At 37.1% G+C, this 24,589-nt stretch overlaps 1 protein-coding gene across 1 annotated transcript in view; it reads left to right on the top strand.

The window, feature by feature from the left end:
• Window positions 1–24,589, top strand: part of LOC101738220 (lachesin) — an 89,883-nt gene that overhangs the window by 15,698 nt on the left and 49,596 nt on the right. The window contains exon 2 of the mRNA XM_012693316.4: window positions 2,308–2,605. Coding sequence (XP_012548770.1) covers window positions 2,500–2,605 — 106 coding nt within the window. The 5' untranslated portion in view covers window positions 2,308–2,499. The remainder of the gene's footprint in view (window positions 1–2,307; window positions 2,606–24,589) is intronic.

The raw sequence follows: 24,589 nt of genomic DNA, 5'->3' as shown, positions 1-24,589 counted from the left end.
TCGTCTATAAACGCGTCGAGACGCCTACCGTTAACGTTCGTACGATGGCAGTTCCACCTAGTGTGGTGGCAATTTAAATCGCCTGCCAGGATGACGGAGTCTCCCATGCCGAACAGTGACTCGATGTCACTGCTCAGGAGGGGCTTGTCCGGGGGGAGATAAACGGATGCGATGACGATCGGCTGGTGTCCCGTCAGCGAGATACGGCACACTGACGCCTCGATATGTAAGAGCGAGGGAGTATCGAGAGGGACAACGTGCAGGGCCCGCCTATAGTAAATGGCAGTCCCGCCTTTGGAGGCGGTGAGTCTGTCATTCCTAACCATGACGTACCACCTCGGATCGTCGGACAAGTAAAAGAAAATGTTTTTATGAGCACAATAAGTTGCCCATAAAAAGTTCTTAACCCCTTACAGACGTGGAGCTTTATTTATTGAATTAGATTGAACATTTAGGTGTTTTTAATTCGTCATTATGTTGAGTGTGTTTTGGCATTTCGATATATTATAATCGTCTTTTGTGGCGTTTGTTTATTAAGCTTTGTTTGATTGTTGTTAGCTTAGTGATAGTCTCGCTGGCTTAGTACCATCGCCCAGCCAATTCTCTCAACAAATCGATTTATTTTTACAACAAACACATTGAAGCTTCCCCGAGATTTACTAGTTTCGTACACAGTGAACTCTTTTAGTTTAAAGAGTTATTACAGCCGTAAATGCTTTTATAAACATTATTATTTAACCGGTTACCACGACTTTTACATTTAATGAACGTTATTTTAACGCTGTTGCAATCGCCATTATTACTAGACTTAAACAATAGTGTTTATAATTTAATCTCTACTTATTCGCTGGTAGCGACTAAGACTAAGAAGATATTTCAGTTACGGCTGTACTGGTAGGTGAGCTCACGGATCCAACCTGAGAGAATTTGCGAACACTAGCCCTAGCAAGAGTAGTGCTTCGCAGAATCTACCACCGAATCGGAAACGCGACCCACTAAGAAGATCCGACGAGAAACTCAGTGGGCTGTGTCTATGGCTTAGTTCGTTCGTCAAACTTTTCGTCGTCATTGACGAGTTCGACGAGGACCGTGACCGGTGCTTGAGAGTCCTAAAAGCACTGAGAGTGAATCCGGGGGTGCGACAAGACATGCTTAGGGCGACGGCGGCTTTGTGTTGCCCCGTCGCGGTCATATAAGGTGTTTATAATGTGGAGAGCCGTGAAAGTTTAAAATAGTTGCTGTTATTTGTTTCGGGTAGTGGACACACAAAATACGTGTTGGGTCGCTGGCTAGTTTCAATGAAACTTGATTTAGGAAGAAGGCCTTTTATTTCTCTTTGTACGCAATACAGCACACGTGCTAAGTACAACTACAATTATTTGGCGTAGCTCCACTAGAAACAATTGTATATAAAATTTTATGTTTATGATTGCCCTAAACATTACTTAATAAATACTGAATTCTTCATAGAACAATTTTGACTAATATCTAATTTTCATAAGAAACAGCTATAACCTAAGTCATCGTAGCCTAAAGGATAAGACGTCTGGTGCATTCGTATCTTGCGATGCACCGGTGTTCGAATCCAGCAGGCAAGTACCAATTTTTCTAATGAAATACGTACTTAACAAATTTCACGATTGACTTCCACGGTGAAGGAATAACATCGTGTAATAAAAATCAAACCCGCAAAATCATAATTTGCGTAATTACTGATGGTAGGTCCTCTTGTGAATCCGCACAGGTAGGTACCATCACCCCGCCTATTTCTGCCGTGAAGCAGTAATGCCTTTCGGTTTGAAGGGTGGGGCAGCCGTTGTAACTATATTGAAACCTTACAACTTATATTTTAAGGTGGGTGGCGCATTTACGTTGTAGATGTCTATGGGCTCCAGTAACCACTTACATTAGGTAGGATGTAAAAAAATTATTAAAAAATTTCAATTCAACTAATAAATGAACAATTTACAATATAAAATTTTTTTCTTACACTATTTTTAATTGAAATTTTTTTAAATTTATTTTCTTTTTTTTAGTGGGATTTTCTATAAAAGCGTATTTTGTTAGGTTTTTTTTAAAATATTATTTATTGTCAACCTCATTGCTGTGTTTGTCTGTGCGTTCCGATAACAATTTAACACCAGATGGACCAGGAATTTTGGTCGACGGGTGAAAAAAACAAGAAACGTTCGTCAACGTTTTTGAGGCAATCACTTGTTTGTTACATTCTTCGTTCGCCTTAAAACTTTACACTTCCCCTTTAACTTAGCGAACGTTATATTAAACAATGTTTCCCTTTTGTTTCAGACACCGACGAACAACGTGGACCCCTCAACGCCGGAATAAAGACTGCGTCATAAAAAAAAACGTGTAAAGCCGTAACTGTCAGGATTTGAGTGTAGGAACTTTTCTGAGGAGCAACAAAGTGGCGGTGCCGCGCTGTGATGTTGCGCGTTCCACTTATGAAAGGCGGCGTTGCCGATTCGTGTACACATAAAGATGGGTCATAAAATTGAGCTGCCCCGCGCTTATGGCAAAATGCTTCTGACTGTGTACACGGCGTTGCTTCTTTGGAGGATTGACTGCGCTGTCGAGAGCACGAAAGGTAATCCTTATATTATGTCTGTATAATTTCTAATGCTGTAGACTTAGACCACGCAACTTGGTGTTATGTATAGAGAACATTATGTGAACGCCATCAACCCCTTTGAGCCATTATTTTGATTCTTAGTTGTAATTCAAAAGTACCCACTTTTGTGGGTACTTGTTTGTAGAGTTTGACGGGTTTCAAACTCTACAAACAGAAACAGATGAATATAAATAGAGAAAGGCGTTATTATAATACACCCTACTATCAGACTTTGCACAGTGTTTAATTGGGAGTTTGATGTTTGATGTTTTTTTTTACAGCTTAGATGGGTGGACGAGCTCACAGCCCACCTGGTGTTAAGTGGTTACTATAGCCCATAGACATATACAACGTAAATGCGCCACCCACCTTGAGATATGAGTTCTAAGGGCTCAGTATAGTTACAACGGCTGCCCCACCCTTCAAACCGAAACGCATTACTGCTTCACGGCTGTAATAGGCAGGGTGGTGGTACCTACCCGTGCGGACTCACAAGGGGTCCTACCATAAGTAAAACGGTATTATTACACGATAGAACTAATTCAACGTGGAAGTCATTCATGAAGACGCGTCAGGTGCGTCTATATATTTACCTATAGGATGTATGACCTCAACAGAGGAATTTTTAATTAACTATAACAATTTCAAAGGTGCTTGCTATATTACGTCATATAATCCATTTTATTGTGTAACGTCACGAATAGCATTATCGTTTGCCTAATTTTGTTGTTAAATTTTGAGTATTGTGTCAAACATTCGGCCATTCAACATTGAGTTCACGGTTCATAGCGTATGTGTCGTTGTCTACATTAGAACGACAATAGTGGTCGTTGTATAGGTTGACTGCACTGATGCCAGCTATATATTGTAATACACTGACCGTGTCCGATGCCTTCGTGTTGCTACAAACGGATCCTGTGAATGTTCATGTATTAAGCCATAATACAGGGCCAGAAGGTTCTTGAGTGGCGACCACGTACTGGAAGACGTAGCGTGGGTAGGCCTCTCACAAGGTGGGCCGACGACCTATTGAGGTTCGCGGGGATCCGCTGGATGCAGGCAGCGCAGGATCGGTCTTTGTGACGAGGCTTGGGGGAGGCCTATGTCCAGCAGTGGACGTCCATGGGCTGATAGAATAGAAAAAAAAAACTTGTAGTCCCGCAACTAAGAGTGGCTAGAAGACAGGACTTTCTAAAACCATTAGAATAGGTGAGATCAATCTAACCTTAAAGCTACATTGGTCCAATCTATACAGGACAGAGTCTATGGGAGGCCTATGCCAGAAAACTTATCGTATTAGGGAATATAAAAAAAACTCATTCGTTTAAATTTTTAATAATAGAGACATTTTAGTAAATTAAGGCATGCATTATAATATTATAATGCATGCAACATTTAAACTTAAGTTTGGAACTTTCTCTTTAGTTTGGAACTTTCTTTCTTAAATTGGATGGATAATGATCGGCCATTCAGTGTTAAGGGGCTACAAGAGTCAATGGACATCAAAAATGTATTGTAATGTATTGTAGTGACTTTCCCGGTCCTTAGGCTTAAACGCAAGAATTATTTACGGCAGAAGTAGGCTTATTACACTTACTTCCCTACTTATTATACTTACTTACATGTTTACTAAGCAACTAAAGTACCACCAACGTACAATCAAGCAAAGTTATCAATAACTATATTTTGTGATATAATAAATTTGAATACCCGATATTATCATTTGAAACTATTCTCCTCTCCTAAATGTAAAATTTTATGTTTATAATTGCCCTAGACATTACTCAATAAATACTGAATTCTTCATAGAACAACTAAATGAAGTGGGGGTAAAATTTAGCGTCATGACAAAGTAACTATTCCACGCGGACGGAGTTGCGGGTAAAAGCTAGTCAATAATAATTGTAGTACTTAGTTAAGTCATTTCTACATGCGGATCAAGACAATTCAAAATACTATATTTTGTTCATAGAATGATTTGAGAGCGGCCTAAAAAAGCTTACAATTGAGCTATCTCTTAAATGGGAACTGAACGTGTCCTTTTATCTATCAATTGTTGATAAGAAGATTCTCGACGCAAAGCTACTTTAGTTTTCTAAGCCAGACACCATAAAACTTTAAATGGGTATTCTTATAAATTCCTTGCCTTTAGGAAAAGCAAGTCCTTTCACGATTCTGCAACAGACAGATTCAATTTATGGGGACGGTTTGAATTCCACACGATCGCGCTGCGGTTTAGTGTCACCAAGCTTTTAAATTGAATAGCTTGTTAAAACTCTGCATGTCTGAAGTAGTAAATTCTAGTTTCGTAAAATCTTTATAAGAATCCTAGTCTTATAAAAATGTCGTTTTTATTTCTGTACCATGTAATTTTGTTTTGTGGTTAGTTATTTTATTATTTTTTCAATGTTGCGAGAGAAGTATCGCAGAAGTAGTACAATAATTGTCGTAATTTCGAATCCTCCCGATCCACTAAAGGTGCTTTTAGGTACCTCAAGCACCCGTCACTGTTATCGTCGAATCTGTCGCTTGCGATGAAGGGTTTGAGACGTAAACTTACCCATAGACACAGCGACTCAGTGGAAGTTTCTCGGCGGATCTTCTCAGTGGGTCGCGTTTCCGATCCGGTGGTAGATTCTGCGAAGCACTGCTCTTACTAGGACCAGTGTTACCAATGCCTCCTGGTTTTAGCCCCGAAGCTCACCTATACGTTAGGATTACGCTGACATAGCCTCTTAAGACTATCAGCTTATGTAGGAAAAAAAAACAATAATTGCTCGAATCGTTTCTTCCCTATCTGCCGCCAGTAGTTCCATCTTCACTCGTTATAACTACATGGCAACACCCCTGGTTGAGGTCAACGAGCAATACTAATCAAGTGGACCTTAGATACATTCTGACACTCGTTGCACAATCTCTCACTCTAAATTACAATGTATAAACTTATTAATTCAGGAGGAAGGATGTCAGGCAAGATTAATCGTAAAAGTGTCAGACAAATCAAAGTACAACATGAATACATTCTATGCCATTTTTAGCTAGTGGAATAAGGACAAAAATAAAGAGAAATAATTCCCAAATTTTTTTCCCCGTCCTATTCGCTGGTACCCTAGTGGGGTATTCCGGCTACTCCCAGATGGGTAGATGAGCTCACGGGCTCAATCTGAGAATCTGCAAATGCTTACAACATATTCTCTAGAGCTCAAGTCTATTAAAAGAAATAAATACTTTTAAGCAACATTTCTGAGCGTATCATTCTAGAATTTTCCTGCTAACGTACGAACAAAGATGTATTCGGGACATTCGTCTCTCAGAAGAATGTATCATAAAAGTAATATCGTGAACGTTTACCTGAAAGTAAAAACTTACTCGTACTCCGATGTTTCAACAAAGGACTTTGTGAACTATTTCAAATGTTTGTCTCGTTAGTTTTGAAAATTATTTCCATTTGTAAAAAACCTTCTTTTGGTTTGGTAAACAATTTTTTTTTCCATTTGTACTTTTCTTCTTTTTCTTCTTCTTCTTCTTCCTAAGCTGATTACCGGTTATTATACTCTGGCTTTGGGGTCCAAGGTGACCTTCGTATTAGAATAGTGAAGTAATCAAATGCTTAAATAATTTGAGACGGGCTTAGTTACACTTTTAGCTATACATATAAATTCTGAGTTTAAAATAAATGTCTTTATACTGTCAAGAAAATACCTGACTTAAATTTGTTCTTCGGTCTAAGAGGTTTGGTAACCCCTTAGAATCATATTGACTGGGAAACCGTAGCTTGCTTATGCTAAAATTATGCTAAAATATTTCACAAATATAGTAAGTACTATAGCCCGCACATTCATCGATATTCCAAAGTTTACAAACCGTTTAATGACCTTAAGTTATATCATTGACAATTTAAGAACAAAATCTCTGGGGTTTTAGTTTTATAGTGCCGTTTCAGGAATCACAATCACATCGCCCGGAAGGCCGGAGTCAAGCGCAACAAACAATAAAGACACTCTTTATTGCCCAACGTGGGACAACAGCCAGCCGTAAACTAACTCGGGTAGTGGATACAAATCGGAATTGTGATTGCGTCACACATTCATATGTCGCATAAAACATTCATGCTTCGCAAGAGCTACTAGCCGCGGCGCCCAAGGTATGCCCCGGGGACCGACAAAACGTAACGAACCGCGCTCCCACCATCCTTTTATGTCCCAGATACATTTTTCTGGCTGCCAAGGAAGCGCCTTCTTAGATAGATTATTTATGCTGTCACCCCGTCTTCCTTGTAGCGTAAAGGTGCGCCGATTGTAATCAGCGTTATCGAGAGAATCTTTCAGCGATTTACGTACGAACAGCCAAATAACCTTTTTGTTACCGTTACAAAATCGTTCGAACTGTATCTGTTTGAATATAAGTTTGGATAGCGTAAAAAAAATCGACATATACCATTATTTATTGTTGGTGTGAACAGCCCAGATGTCTAGTACAGAACGTACGAATTTTTAATGTCGGCGCATTTAAATATAGACTCGTTGTTGTTGACGTGAAGTGCCATTGTGGGGTGCCCTACGAGAGAGGTCACAAAAAGAGCTCTTTCTAATTGTTTGCACATTTGACGACACCCCACGGCCCGCACGCGTCAAGCCTCTAGTGAGGAGGGATTTTAATGTTTTATTTTGACTATTATCGATAGAAAATTGTTTGATTTTTTTAAAATTTTTTTTTTTATTATTAATAAGAGCACTTACTGTATTTTCATTGAACATTTTTATTTTAGTAAATAAAAATTTGAAGTATTCCGTATTGTATGTTACCAAAAGTTTTATAACGGAAAATAATAATAATATAAAATAACAATTAACAGTAAAACGTTGAAAGCCTGTTGTATTTTTAAAATATCGATATCAACTCTTAACCTCATCTAGCTCCAGAGGGAATCCACACATGTGTTGAAACCATCAAAGCCCTTGCGAACTATGCCCCTATTGTGTTTGTATCCCGGTATTGTTGTGCCAAGTGGCTATTTCACCATCATGTTTCGCACCCCTTCAAATGACTCGATCAAAGAAAAATTATCATTTTGTATAATGGACTCCGAAAGAAAATAGATTGCTTCTGTAAGATAAAAATAAGATACGCGAAAAACATTTTACGGTAGGTACTAATAAATAGTAGGAAGTTTATAGTTCCAATAAAGAGTATTGAATATTACTATTATATATGATGGAGAATTATTATTTGGTTATGCATGACAACATGTCATTTTAAAACGATACAGAAAAAAACCTAACTGATTTAATCCAAAACTTGCAGTAATGTGGCGTTAGGTTGGAATATTTTTTCTGAATGATAAACGGATTTTTACAACTAGGTGCTTAATAATACTAGAATGTAATATTTGATAGCATAGGCAACCTTGTGTGCTGTGTCTAATATACCAATATATCAAAAATACCTCCCTGAATTAAAATAAACTGTCGCTTATGACGTCGTTCATCAAACCTAAAAAAAAAAAGATATGTGGTGTCGTGGGACACCGGATGTGAACGAAGTTCCTTGTTATAAAAATATTAATTTTAAGTTCTATTCGAGGTATAAAGAAAATAATTATTCGGGTATACATTTTTATTATGATTTTTTTATTGATAAAAAAAAACTTTACAAAGTTATGAGCTTTATTTTATTCACAATGATTTATAATGTTATTTTTTGTACGTTATTACAAAGTGAAGTCGTACACTGTGTGCATTACTAATAAAAATCTTACGCTACGGACGTTTTTTTCCAGTTAAGGGTACCCCTCCGCATGGTTCTATAAAGAACTTCGTTCCAAAAACACATTAGGGATATTTCTGATCATGTAGTAATGTAATACATATGATATTTCAACCTCATGCGTCAAGGTGAGTGCCAGCAGTCACGTTGTGAATGTGTGTGTACAGACTTCTGTAACCACTTTAAACCAAATTAGTTCTAAGCTCCTTCATGCATCTCCAGAATAAAATATTGAATAATGGAAAGCAATGGTGTTTCACAGTGACTTTAAAATAACAAGTACCAGAAAAACCGCATTTCGGTTTGATGGCTTTGATTTATTAATTTCCTAAAACGTGTTCAACCGTAAGTATATTTTTCAGAGCACCAACATCTTGGTTTCTTTTACCAGAGAGTAACCGTTCCAAAAGTTTTGACCTGTCTGAAATGAGGTCATTTGTGTCTGGAGCGGACGAGGACATTACCAAGTCTGCTGACTTCAATAACTCCTTATTACCAGTGGGTCTTAAAAGTATTACCAAGTGAGCTTGCTGTTAGTCTAGAGAAATATAAAAATGGAAACCTTAACGCCGCAAATTTCACAGTTGTTAAAACAAATGTCAAACGAAATTTTACATTAAAATTATTTACATACTTTCCGTGAAATAAAAATGCTTCCATTGTTTTCATATTACGTTGCTCTATAAATAAAATTTACCTTCCTCCGTAATAAATGTATAAGATAGATCGCACTGAAATGATAAATAGGGATGAGAGTATATCACTGTTTGAACATAGATATATAGGATCCGAAGCTGAACAGCCAATCCGTTTAGCTTGCAATAAATCACGCTGCATCTGCCCTTTATCGACCTATTACAGGGGGAGATTCATGGGTCGAGGGTACGTGAGATTGGCCAGAATAACTTAATTGTTTTCATTTCACGCAGCTATTAGTTTAGTCAGAAGATGTATTGCTGCCGTTTGAGAAAATACATTGAAAAGTTTTAAGCATATTAAGTTTATATTCTCACTTTTGGCCGAATTTATTTAATTTTTTGTTGCATTAGTTCAGTAAATGAATTCGTGGCCGACTAAAGCCCATAGAAAATGTATAGATATTCCATTAGCCATGTTGAGGTTGAGCTCCTAATCTCAATTACATATGTCGTAATCCCAATTATTATAAACAACGCCCTAAGCTCAACATCAAGACGAAAATATCGAAAAAAAATGTGTTTTCTAATGAGACAATACTATACGCTCTGAGTATACTGTAGTAGTAGTAATAGCTCTGACATATTTCAATTAAAGAAAAAAAACTTCAGAGGTGTCAAGGGACACCCGGATAGAACGAAGTTCCTTTCGATTAATTAGTGAAGGAATTGTAATTTTTTTTTAAGTTATAATAATAAATTACGGCATTATGAAGAAGAAAAAAACAATACTATGAACTAAATTACTATTGTTGAAACGCTATCTCGAGAAACTGTACTCATTACGCGGACCAATCGGATACGAGCAATGTCACGCGATAAGCGCCTACACGTTGATTGGTCAGAATGACGGATCTAAAAAGTGTCGTGACAACTTTTCGTAAGAATTTTTTCCGTCTAGCCCCCTTTCACAACGCGCGATAAGGAACTTCGTTCCAAAATACCTTATCACTTTTTGTATTGCAAATATTTCATAGTCGTGTACACGTGACGGACAATATACAACATTAAAATACATTATGCAATGATAAAATTATTCGTGCGTTCCAAAAATGGCCCGAGGAAAATATAACGAACACAACAGATGTGAGAGAGCAATTTGATTATGTCATTACCCAAACACACCCCACGGCTATATCTATTGTATTTTTTTATCGATATAGCGATAATGAAACACGTCACAACATTATTTATGGCTGTCATAATTTTAGGGATGATCTTCTTTATAATACTTGCGAACTAATTTATTTGCATTACAAATTTTGACATTAATCCTAAATTAATATAACTGTTCCCTTGCAGATATTATGAATAGAATAAAGAAGTCCGGGGGTGAAATGTGTTTGTCATTTTTGGGGAATGATTAAACGAAATTTCACTGTTTCGGACAAGTGTGATTAAGTGAAGTGTCAGCCCTAGATTTTCGCCATTTTGCACAGTATACAGCTTTCACATTCAATAATAGCACATTGCGTAAGTTGCCAGGATTATGATTTAGGTAAACCATTTGCGTGGATGGCCATATCTGATTTCTATCACAAATAGAGTACGTTTCATTAAATTTATCATTAGCTCGGCACACAAACATTCTGCGGTAGGCAGCGGCTTGGCTCTGCCCCTGGCATTGCTGAAGTCCATGGGCAACGGTAACCACTCACCATCAGGTGGGCCGTATGCTCGTTCGCCTACAAGGGCAATAAAAAAATAAAAAAAAACCAATAGCCAACGTGTAGAGAGTTACAAAAATTGAATTTGGCTGTATATTTACACATTGTAATGATATCGCAGCAATACGGTTCTCTTTATCACTCCAACTCCAACACAATATTGCAAGAACATTTAACAAAATTCTGGTACGAAAATAAGGTAATACAATCTATAATATTTTCGCATGACATTGTCATTACGAATCCAAATGTAGTATTACAATTAAAACAATTTTTACGGTTTAATATTTTTTGGCGTTTTTATTTTCATTACGTCATTATATATCCGGTGTTTCGAATATAATACTTTACAGATTTCGTAATCACGAACTACTCAGGACATTTAAATTTTTAGCACAATATTATTAAACCGTAAAAGTTCTTTTAATTATATCTAACAATCGCGAAACCGAATTTTATTTATTGCTTTGATGAGTTAACTAGCATACGGCCCGCTTGCTACTCAATACCGCCACCCACCTTGAGACATGAGTTCTATGTTGAGACATAGAACAATAAAACTGAGGTTTTACAACAACTACCTTGTACTTCAAACCGAAACACATTTTTGCATCACGGAAGGGGTATCTGCCATCAGTAAATTAAACTATAATATTTTTTGCATCAGTGTTTGTGGCAAGACTATATTTGAGGTAATTAACAAGACGTTGACGAAAACATATAGGTAGTAGTTCGGGTAGCTAGAACTGATCGTTTGAGTTTATTACCGAATGGCAACAACCCTGATGTATAGCTCTCATTGTCGCGAACTAACAACAGTCCATTCTGGCTAACGGCCCGCTTTACTGACCCCGCACGTCCGACCCAGGCCGCCATTGTAACAAAGAATGATAAAGGCAGAACCGACAAACATCACCCAATGAATTTTCAAAGGAAGTTGACCTTTCTAGGCTTTGTGCTTAGCGAGAAACGGACTAAAGACATGTTACTTATAAGCGAAACTGCTAATGAGCTTTATTCAAGTGCCTAAAGTTTCTCTAATGATTTTAGGCGGTTATTGTCCGCGAATATGAAAGAAAAACATCTAAAATTATTTTGTTCCACATTATGTTTTATGCTATAATATAATAACCCATGATATTATATTATAATAACTTATTATTATGTTATTATATTGCATGAACATAATATGAAAAAATAATAACTGGCAACTCAAAAATAATTTTGATATAATATTCTAATGATTAAACATTTGATCATTGATCATTAAAACCTAAGCAACATATAATAGAACTATAATTAATTTCCTCAAAATATTGGTGTTCAAGTGAGGTAATTAGACTTCAAATAATGTTCGTTACACAAAACACGATAAGGCTGTCGTCTATTAATTACTTTTCTAAGTATTCGTGCGTCTGTCCCTTGAGAAATGGGCCGATTATTCTAAGAATAATCCTTGCTGATAAATTAGTCTGTTACAAGATTTTACTATAATATTATCGTATTCATCACAGTTGGCAAAACTATTATATTGGGCTGCCAAGCGAAATGAATGAGCATTATTATTTAATTATTAGAACACTGAAATAGAATAATAATATTCTTGATCATTATAATGCTCTGTTAAAATAAAATATACCGGTAAAGTAGGCGGCGATACGCACACAACAACTAAAATTATTCACTCCACTGAATAGTGACAATTGACAATTTTACAATACATAATAAGCCCGAACAGCCTCCTGGCCGCGATAAGGAGTCGCTATTGCTGCCCTATACTGAGGCACTGGAATGAAGTCCATGTTGGCTCAAGACCAGCCATGGTCATTGTAAAATAAATAAAATGAACTGCTTTTTGTATTATTTGTATTACTAAGTGGTTACTGGAGCCCATAGACATCTACAACGTAAATGCCGCCACCCACCTTGAGAAATGAGTTCTAAGGTCTCAGTATAGTTACAATGGCTGCTCCACCCTTCAAACCGAAACGCATTACTGCTTCACGGCAGAAATAGGCGAGGTAGTGGTACCTACCCATGCGGACTCACGCGAGGTGTGCGACCACCAGTAATTACGTAAATTATAATTTTGCGGGAATTATTTTTATTACACGATGTTATTCCTTCACCGTGGAAGTCAATCGTGAAGATTTCTTAAGTACGTATTTCATTAGAAAAATTGGTACCCGCCTGCGGGATTCGAGCACCGTTGCATCGCTAGATACCAATGCACCGGACGTCTTATCCTTTAGACCACGATGGCTTCAAACGACGACGTACTATTTTATTTAGTGAATTATGAACTTAAGCACGTATGTTAGGTAATGAATCAGTTTTACTGGTGGTAGGACCTCTTGTGAGTCCGCGCGGGTAGGTACTACCGCTATGCCTTTTTCTGCCGTGAAGCAGTAATGCGTTTCGGTTTGAAGGGTGGGGCAGCCGTTGTAACTATACTGAGATCTTAGAACTTATATCTCAAGGTGGGTGGCGCATTTACGTTGTAGATGTCCACGGGCTCCAGTAACCACTTAACATCAGGTGGGCTGTGAGATCATCCACCCATCTTAGCAATAAAAAAATAAATAAATAAAAAAGTTCACCGTGTGTATGTTTCTATACAAGCCGTACTTAGCGATCCTTTTTATTAAAACGATAACAAATTATACCCTCACTAATACACTACAAAGTTATAAAACAATAAGGCGATCATAAAATAACGCGAGAATAAACCGTAAAATTACTTTTAATAATTATGTTTACCACTCGCGAAAACTAATTTACAATAATTTAAATTTTTTGTTGTCATATTCGTATTCTCATACCATGCCTTTGCATTTACTTTGGACTGCATTCCATTTAAATGATAAAATTCCTGCCCGGCAGACATCCTTATTTCTATGTTCAATGGTAAAATTGCATTTAATTACGTTTAAATTTTTTACAATTAATCGACATATTATCGAGTGTGAGATTACATTATAACCACTAACTTTACTCAAGAAACCACTGAAGTTTTCGAACTTCATCATATTAAATTCCGATGAACAATTTAATTAGATTTTCGACAATAAATCAACGCAAATATACGCTCACGATTTTATTTAATGAGCGGTGAATATTTGCTGTCAATATTGACGAGTACTACGCCGATGTTCTTTCATATTCATTTTATGAATTGAATAATAAACAACTGAATACTTCGTTTGGCTTGTTTTGTGTTAGCGGTAGGCAGCGGCTCGGCTCTGCCCCTGGCATTGCTGAAGTCCATGGGCGACGGTAACCACTCACCATCAGGTAGGGCCGTATGATCACCACTATTACCTAGAAGGACAATTTTTTTGTATGCTCGTCTGCCTACAAGGGCAATAAAAAAAAAAAAGTAATATTAACTTATTCTGGAGGCACACAGACATGTACAGTTCACGGTGTCACTCATTTGCGCCAAGGGTCTTAGATTAAATATAAAATGTCTGATCTAGCATTGTTATCGTTCTCCGAAATCATGTACATGGGGCTATTTTTTTTTTCTTACTTTGGTGGGTGGGTGAGCTCACGACCCACCTGATATTAAGTGGTAACCGGAGCCCATAGACATCTACAACCTAAATGTTGCCACCCACCTTGAGATATGAGCTCTAAGGCCTCCGTTTTTACAGTACAACAGCTGCCCCACCCTTTAAACCCAAACGCATTACTGCTTCATGGCAGAAATAGGCATGGCTTTGCTATTGCTGACCCTTGGACCTAGCTGTCTCAAGGTGGGTGAGGGTATTGACCTTGCAGATAATAATAGATCTTACTCACCTACGTCAATAAAAAAGTCGTAGAATGCTCGGGAATAAGTAGCCACGTGCCTCATTATTCACGGAGTCTAGACGAGATTCGTCTTAATTCTTAAATGAATTCATAATTAGAATATGAAAAGAAATGTAGTGAAAAAGATTGCAGGCTATTATCAAAAACTGTTGTGTCAGTATCATTTGAATAACGGTCGACTCGCTTTTTAGACAAATGCATTGCTTCGCGGCAACAGGGGACCACGGTGATACCAACACGTACGGCTTAAATACTACGCTCTATCTATATAATATTTTTACTGGTGGTAGGACGTCTTGTGAGTCCAAACGGGTAGGTACCATCACCCTGCCCATTTTTGTCGTAAAGCAGTTCAGTGTGTTTGAAGTATGGGTCTGATTATAAAACACTTGTGACCAAATTTCTCAAGACATTCATTAGTAATGTCCACGGGCACCGATAATCACTTGTTCCAGATGAGCTCAACCACATTACGTATAAAATAAAATAAAAAATTTCAGTATGTATTTTATTTATTGGCACCTATACTTCATCTTAAGAATCGCGAAAACATGAATATGATCTAGTTTCGTTAAGGGAGGCGGGTTCATTACGTCTCAACCAAACGTCTAAAGACTTGATTGATAGCCCGCTCGTCTCGTATAATGGCCCATAGAGATAGAGTCCACCTTTGCAGACAAATATGTAGGTAATTACGTGGCGAAAAGATAGTTTCCGGGCCATTTCTTCAGATCAAGTTCATGGAGCTTGTAATTATAGTTTTTGCTGCGGAAAGAAGTAGGTACAATTCGATTATGTGTTAAGTCCAGCGTTGTTTTGCGTAACAATCATCAATCACAAAGGGTAAGAAAATATTGTGTCAAGATAACATTTTTCAGGTTTTATTTAATTCAAACCTACGTTTTGAAATTTGAGCAGGTTAATTTGGAAAAATGCGTTTTTTTTTGTCCTAAAATAAATTATTAACTGTATATAAAGAATACATTGAATTTTCTATGAAAATAAACGGTTCGCATGCTAATCTTGATAAAAAGTTGTTGTTACGTGAACAATTATATAACAGGCAATAATACAATGGACGATATTTAGGTAATTGTTGGTTTACAGTACATAGTTTATGTACTTTTCAATATTATGGATTGATTTCAGGTAATTCGGACTTTGCACGTATACAGATTATGATTGCAATAGTAAGGTTAGCACTATTAAGTATACCTAATAGTTGTATGACTCTAATAAAGAATGAAAAAAAAACTATTAAGTATCTATTTTTATTAATGATTATATTGATTGTAATAAATATGGAGCAAACGTCACTAGTTCCCTAGTGATAATAAATAATAACAAAAGCACCATTTAATAGCCGAATTAAGCATTAAATAATAATAGTTTCAGATTATTCTGTTGTTTCTGACTGGGCTCTTAAGCCCAAATCATAATATTGTACTATTTTTTTTATTTATTGCTTAGTTGGGTGGACGAGCTCACAGCCCACCTGATGTTAAGTGGTTACTGGAGCCCATAGACATCCACAACGTAAATGCGCCACCCACCTTTGAGATACAAGTTCTAAGGTCTCAAGTATAGTAACGACGGCTGCCCCACCACTCACCCACCACTCATTACTGCTTCACGGCAGAAATAGGAAGGGTGGTGGTACCCACCCGCGCGGACTCACAAGAGGTCCTACCACCAGTAAAAAGCTAAGCTATCTATTTAGCTTTGAGTTCTTGATATGAATGCAAATATTCGGTAAAATTACAGCAATGGATTCCATTACCCAATTTATGCCGGTAAAACTAATAAAAAAATGTAAGTAAATTATACATCCATTTGTCTTCTTCTCTACCTTCCAAAAAAATTCATCTAATTATAATGAAAATTTGTACAATTGTTATTGCGCTCCAAAGAATTTCTGTTTTAGTGTCTATAAATAACGTTCGATAAGTGGCTAAGATTTTTAAGGAGGGGGGCAGAAGAAATTCCACCTCTAAGAATACGTTAAACGTGATTTGAAGGAAATATTCTTATACCTTTAAACGAGCAATTCTTGTATATAACTAGTCAGGTCATAAGTATTGTCACACAGTAAAAACTTTTCTTTTAGAATGCTGGCCACAAAAAAGTTTATTGAATTCGAATATCGAATTGTTCATGAAAATAAAAATGTATAACTTTTAGAATTTTACTCATTTTTAAATATGGAGAAGACCGCTTAAAGAAGACCGTGTTGCAGTTATTGCGTTGCATCGTTGCGGTTACGCGCCAATTCAAATTTTTAACATACTGAAAATTTTGAATGTAACCAAAGGATTCGTTTATCGTACCATCAACTGATACAATGAAGACTCTAGTGTAGATGACAGGTCAAGGAGTGGTCGGCCTCGGTCTGTTAGGACTCCAGCAGTGATAAAAACTGTGAAGGCGCGATTTCAAAGAAATCCCAAACGTAAGCAGAAACTGTTGGCCCTTCAGATGGGGTTAAGCAGAACCACGGTGAAAAGGGTGTTAAATGAAGACTTAGGGCTTCGGGCATGTCGAAGAAAAACAGGACATCGTTTGAATGCTCGTCTAATGGACCTGAGACTGAAGAGATGCCGCGCTTTGTTGAAGCGGTACGTGGGAAAAAAATATCGGGAAATTCTTTTTTCGGATGAAAAATTTTTTACCGTAGAAGAGAGCTACAACAAACAAAATGATAAGGTGTACGCACACAGTAGTGAAGAAGCGAGCAACCGTATTCCGCGTGTCCAACGAGGTCATTTTCCATCCTCGCTTATGGTATGGTTGGGAGTTTCTTATTGGGGCTTAACAGAGGTACATTTTTGTGAGAAAGGTGTAAAAACGAATGCAGTTGTGTATCAAAATACAGTCCTGACGAACCTTGTGGAACCTGTTTCTCATACCATGTTCAATAACAGGCACTGGGTATTCCAACAAGATTCGGCGCCAGCTCATAGAGCGAAGAGCACACAAGACTAGCTGGCGGCGCGTGAAATCGACTTCATCCGGCACGAAGACTGGCCCTCCTCCAGTCGAGATTTGAATCCGTTAGATTACAAGATATGTCAACACTTGGAGGAAAAGGCGTGCTCAAAGCCTCATCGCAATTTGGAGTCACTCAAGAAATCCTTGATTAAGGCAGCCGCCGATATTGACATGGACCTCGTTCGTGCTGCGATAGACGACTGGCCGCGCAGATTGAAGTTCTGTATTCAAAATCACGGAGGTCATTTTGAATAAACTTTAGTGTCATAAGAATATATGTTTTGTTAAGTTCATTTTGGTATATGAATGGTTACATAATGAATAAACTTGTTTCAATTATTTTACATTAAACATGTGACAGAACCTATGACCTGACTAGGTATATATATTAAGTATAATCTGAATCTCGGAAACGGCTCCAACGATTTTCATAAAATTTTGTATACAGGGGATTTCGGGGGCGATAAATCGATCTAGCTACCATTTATTTTCAGAAAATGTTGTTTTATTCGTGTTTTCAATAATCAACTCTTCCCGACATCTATTGGCGAATAATAATACTATTTTTCGTAATTGAGGGCAACTAACCGCTTTAAAGACAAAACAAGATGGCGTTATCAAAAAAAAAAAACCGAGCAAAGCGGTCATCATCTAGTTTTATTTCATATAGACAAGTGGGTTACTTGGGTTATAGACAAGTGGGTAGCTTATAAGCTATTATGAAAAGTAAATATACAAAGATCATGAAAGGAAACACTGATTGTTTGAATAATTTATGGACGGCAAGAAAAGGTTGTATTGTAGTCATTCGACCCTAAAATAAACAAGCAGGCTTAGTAAATGAAGATTAAATAAGGTGTTCACTTAAACTTATCCGAATAATTCTGAGGCACGATATCTAATCTCAGCACCTGGTACCCTTATAAATTGGGTAAGCCTTCTAATTCAAGTAGGTAGCCGAATAATACCGTAGGCTTTAGTCGACGTCCACAATTTAACGCGGTGAGAGTAGTCCGGGGTAATGGCCTCGTAAAAATAGTATGAGACGCACACCAATCAGTGGCGAGATTAGAAGTAGGACCAAAAGGCGAGCCTCTTATGTTGGTAGCGCGAAATCGTTACGCTGGATGACGATAAAAAGGGTCAACAATTTATAAAAAGAAAAAGAAGAAATTTTTCGTAAAGGAATCTAGGGAAGGGTTTGTTTTCTTATATCTTGAGCATCCTTTTGGAGTTGTCAAGATTCGGATTTATTTGTTTACGTATTAATGGGCGTATTTCATGAAAGGGGCTTTTTTTAATCGGTAAAAGCAAATACTAAATAAATTGGTTTTTGTTAAATCTGTTCTAGGGTCTATTGTGAAACTTTTTGATTTATACATATTCAAGTAGTTTTTGTTCTTGCTTTTCTATTACTATTAACCTCAGGGGGTAATGATAGTTTCACTGGACGTGTAGACAAGCTCACATGGCTCAACCTAGGACACTTTGCTAACGTCTGCCCTATCAAGAACGTTGCTTTGCTGAATCTACCGCCGAGTCAGAATCGCGACCCACTTAGAAAATTCGGTGAGAAACTCAATGGGCTTTCAAATAACACTAATTAATTCCGGTTTGAGGGGGTCAGTCATTGTATTACTATAATACAATTGAGGCTTCGACCTTCATATATGAAGACGAGAAATGGCAATAATAAAAATAAAAAATATTCAAACATTACAGAGATTATTTTTTGACTATTTCGAATGAGTAATCAAATGTATGCTTATGATGAAAACGTTTCGCTTATCTACGCATTTTAAAGAATTTAAAGATTTTAAAGAAACCCGACTAATAAATATTTTTATGATCAAAATTAGTCGACTCAAAATAAGAATGGGAGTATTGTATGTATTAATTGGTGCATGCGTGAATGCATACTCGTATGTACACAAATAAGACATTAAGGTAGGAAATCTAATAGAAAACCCTAGAGAAACAAAAGTTCCTTGAGATTGGATCAAAGGTGTGTCCGCGATACTAATAAGAAATCTATATATTAATACGTGAAGCAAAAACTTTGTATCCCTTTTTACGAAAATTGCTCGGACGGAGGAGTATAAAATTTTCCACAATTATAGAGAATATAGAGAAGAAGTGCACAATGCTAATATTTTTTTTAAATAATGCATAAAAGATACATTAAATCAATAAAGAAAACATTACACACACTACATACCATGTATTTGACGCACACACGCATGCATACTATTTATTGTCAAACTTTTGTTCTTGGCGTCTGTTGTCAAATTGAGAATAGACTAAATATTGTTTGCCTTTGTTAATATTTTTTATAGTGTAGTCTTGGCGAAATTTGTGATTAATTATAGAAGTATAAAATACAATCATAATAGTGTACAAACTAACAATTCCAATTAATTATAGTCGAATTTCGACTACTGCGGGACCTCTAGTTCTAATAAAACGGCTTTCTATCTGCTCGTCATATTGTGCATTATGTAATTTAGTTAAGGCCTGTTTGTAGGTATATTGTTATATCAGTTATATATATGTATTGAAATTAAATGGTAAATATAATGTAATGTTAATACCGGTGGTAGGACCTCTTGTGAGTACGCACGGGTAGGTACCAGCGCCCTGCCCATTTCTGCCGTGAAGCAGTAATGCGTTTCGGTTTGAAGGGCGGGGCAGCCGTCGTAACTATATTGAGACCTTAGAACTCATATCTCACGGTGGGTGGCGGCATTTACGTTGTATATGTCTATGGGCTCCGGTGACCACTTAAACCAGGTGGGCTTTGAGCTCTCCCACCCATCTATGCAATAAAAAAAAAGTAATATCTGTTGGTAAGGCGTGTTGTGAGTCTGTGAGTCCGCACGGCTAGATACCACCATACTGCCTATTTCTGCCTTGAAGCAGTAATGCGCACAAGTTTGAAAGGATTGATGTAGTCCGTGGGTTCCGATAGCCACTTCGCCACGGAGGAATAAGTTCAGGTAGGTAATTAAAATAAAACCCGCAAAAGTAAATTGGTACATTATTAGTGTTGGAGGTATTGTAGATGCACGGGTTGGTGTGATACATATCCGTCTATCCTAATCAATTATTTAAAAGCAGTCATGTGTTCCATTTTTAAGGTTGCCAGATTCATGTTGTGATTGTTAAAGACTTATATAACCACTTAAAATAGACAATGAAATCGGACGTGATAATTTGAAATGATCATGTTATAAAAAAGTTTTAGATATAAATCAAAGTAATAAGCACTTACCGTGCATTTCTACATTAAATGCATCACATTTAAATTTTCAATTTTTAAACGTATTAAAAGTAACTAAGCGTAATGTTCGGTTCGAAAAGTTAATTACTTCCGCTATGAAAGTTACATTGAATAAGTTATAATAGAATGGAGATTAATTTGTTGAGTCGGTGAAGCGTGCTGTCGCGACAACTTGTTTATTTGTTCGATGTATTTTACTAAATATTTTTAATTGTTGTTTTTTTTTTATATATTTCATCTTCAATTAATATTTCTGAATTTAAATGTAAATGTTTTATCTTGCATATAGCTCTAACCACTGTCATTAACATTGTTGACACTAACGATGAACACTCGTGAGGAAATAACATTCAACAAAACGATTTGAACAAAAAAAATTAAATTCTCTTGTAATGTGCCCTATGACCTTACTATAGCTACTGGTACCTTACTATACTTACAGAACAGATGAAAGCAAAATAAAAGAGTACATATACTACGCCACCTATTCTGTAATACTTTTGGAATTTCATATTTTTTATTAGTCAGGTCTACAAAAACATACTAATCTACCCTACTCTAAAATTTTCCTATATGATGCTCAGTTTTTATATTATGTTCATTCAAATTTAGCTGTCATCATCACGATAAAGAAATGAACCCATAGAGGTTTTCGTTAAGTTAATTAACACACACGCATTTTAACAACGATTTGTGTGTGCCGTTGAATATCGGATATTGGGTATTACGGACGCACACCCTTTATGGCAAGCTTCCAGTCGACTGACGCGTTTTAGGGTTAAATCCATCGTAAAAGAAAAGCATCTTGGCTTAAAGAGAATTTAATGTGAAAGGCTACACATTATTGTGCTACATGACTCGGGAATATGAAGTCGAATTATATTGCTATTCAGGTTTATATTTTAATAAAAATCTAAGGAAAAAGAAACTTTTTTTTTATTGCCCTCAGGCAATAAAAAAAGCACGAGCTCACGGCCCACCTGATGGTGAGTGGTTACTGTCGCCCATGGACTTCAGCAATGCCAGGGGCAGAGCCAAGCCACTGCCTACCGCTAAAATCACTTCTATCCTACGATTATTTGGAAGATACTAGTTTAGAAACTTTATTCAGAAGAATTAAAAAAAAAAACTATATTAACAAATGTAAAATTCTATATAACACGAGCACGAATTGGTTTTGTCTCCGTTGACGAAGAAAATTCATATTAAGCACCTATCCGAAATATAAAAAGGTAGCATAAATATAGGCTCAGGTTCGAGGATTATCGAGTACACCTCAACCATCAGTTCCGTTTTGAGAGGGAAAAATGCTGTAAAGTAAAACAATTACTGTTGTTTTAACTCGATAAAAACTTTGACCTCATATTTTAAGGTGACAAACAATTTAACATTTCTATAAAAGCATAAATTTGTATAACTTAGTGAGATATTTTTCATGAATGACCAATGAAAGGTGAACACAGCTGATGCTCGGTGTTCGTTGCCTGTATCATGTGATACAATTGATCACGCTCGTCATTTATGTTTAGTCACAGCCTATAACGATAAGTTCTTTGCTTTCCAAATAATAAAGCGAATAATAAATAGGTAACTCCTAAAGTTTCTTGAGGATCACACGGTTGCACAGCTGGTGGTTTGCTTGTATACCTTACTCATAGGTGGGCTGAAGCCTTGGAGAACAAAGGCGCGGCTCTCGCTGTGAGCCTTGATGTCGCATATGCCTTCGACAGGGTTTGGCATAGGGCATTTCTGTCGAAGTTGCCAGCTTATGGAATCCCCGAGAGGCTCTGCCAGTGGATCGCTAGCTTTTTGGATGGGCGGAGCAACAAAGTCGTTGTAAATGGCTGCTGCCCTGATAACAATACTATTAACACTATCGTTACACAAACATCGGTGATTTCCCCCAGGCTTTTCATCCTGTATATCAATGATAATTGATGGCACGCATTGCTCTGCGGAGGTTGGGTGATATATCAATCATCAAAGTTTCTCTCGGAATACAGGGCAGGAGAAAAGATTAAAATGGTGTCTGAACTGGAGAATTCCCTGGATCGAGTCTCCGAGTGGGGTGAATTGAATTTAGTTTAATTTGATATGTCAACGATATGCCATTCTTCAGACGAGACTTGCAGAGAGTACTTAGTGGCAGACAGTGGCTAGGCTCTGCCCCTGACATTGCTGACTCAATCAGCAACGGTAACAGATTAATCTCCCGTTGGTTACTTTTACTACATTATTCCCAACGTTTGGAATACTTTGCAGTTTTCGTGCACACGGACGTGACCACGTTATTCATGACCACAGTTTGTTGTAACTTATTAACCCTAATAACCGCGAGATGAAGCCGCTAAAGATCCTGGAAATAATAAGATTTAGCGAAACCAAATAAAATACTATTAAACAGTCGGTTCGTTGATTTCTAACTATTATTCCAGACTTTTCTAAGTTTACGCTTCATTGAAGATGGATTGGTCGTTGGTTAAATCCGAGGAACCTTAAAACCCATCAATGTATGAGCATACACCGGCGGAGTAATCCTGCTGAGTAATTCTTCTCTTTATTATTGAACACGATAACCACCAGTTATGTTTGCATAAAATCTGCAAACATAACTGAAACTATTAAAACGAAAGTAACAAAACATAACAAAACTAATAAAAACGAAATCACCAACATCCAACTACAACTTCCAATCCAACACAAACGAGTGCTCAAACAGAAACCTAAAAAGACAAGGTTCAACACATTTCAAAAAAAAAATATCTTCATGGACCAAAAAGTCGACCGTCTTTTCACATCAAAAAGACAAATTCCTTTCCATTTCTGTACATTTTTAGCTTAATCGTCCGTCCGGAATCACATTTGTAGTTATGAAATAGCTCAGCAAAGCAACTCGGCTGGAAACATATTATTATATCGTTGGTATAATTTGAAAAGGACTGGTACCCTTACTTGACTGGGGGTCGACATTGTCACATAAATCGCAACTTTATATGCCTGTTTACTGTGTTTACACAAATTTTCTTGTCACTCTGAGGTTTTAAACGATGGAATTTATAGTTACCGTGAGAGGTTTTTGGTATTAAAAGCAATTTATAATGTAATGCAAAGGACGGATTTCTAATTTTACATATATTTCATGACTTTGCGGCTAGTAGTTAGTGCCGAGGATCGTGAGTTGGATTCCCATATCGGGGAAACATTCGTGTGATAAATTTGTTTGCTCTTTTTCTGGATATTTATGATCTATATAATAATAAGGACGCAGGACGGATAAAATGACGGCAGGTCACGGGCACCACATGTGACTCACACATTTCTCTTCCCCTAAAAGGGAAGATATATAAGACCTTAATATGGCCTGCCGTCTTGTATGGATCAGTTTGTTAGATGACTAAAGTGGCGGATGAAAGACGATTGCATACAGTTGAGATGCGAATGTTGCGATGGATGTGTGGATTAACGAGAATGGATAGAATACGGAATGAATATGTTAGAGGAAGTCTGAAAGTGGCACCTGTGACAGAGAAGCTGAGAAGTATGCGTTTGGGATGGTATGGACATGTGATGAGACGACATGAAAATTAGGTTGATAAGAGAGTGCTAACTATGAATGTGGAAGGATATAGAGGAAGAGGTAGACCTAAGAAGAAATGGATGGATTACGCGAAATACGATATGGGTAAGAGGGGAGTGAGCGAAAAAATGGTATATGATAGAAGAGTATGGAAGGAGAAAACATGTTGCG

The sequence above is a fragment of the Bombyx mori genome, chromosome 21, assembly GCF_030269925.1.
Source record: "Bombyx mori chromosome 21, ASM3026992v2".
NCBI classification, from domain to species: Eukaryota; Metazoa; Arthropoda; class Insecta; order Lepidoptera; family Bombycidae; genus Bombyx; species Bombyx mori.
The sequence above is the reverse complement of the archived record's forward strand: the minus strand, read 5'-3'. Positions and strand labels throughout refer to the sequence as shown.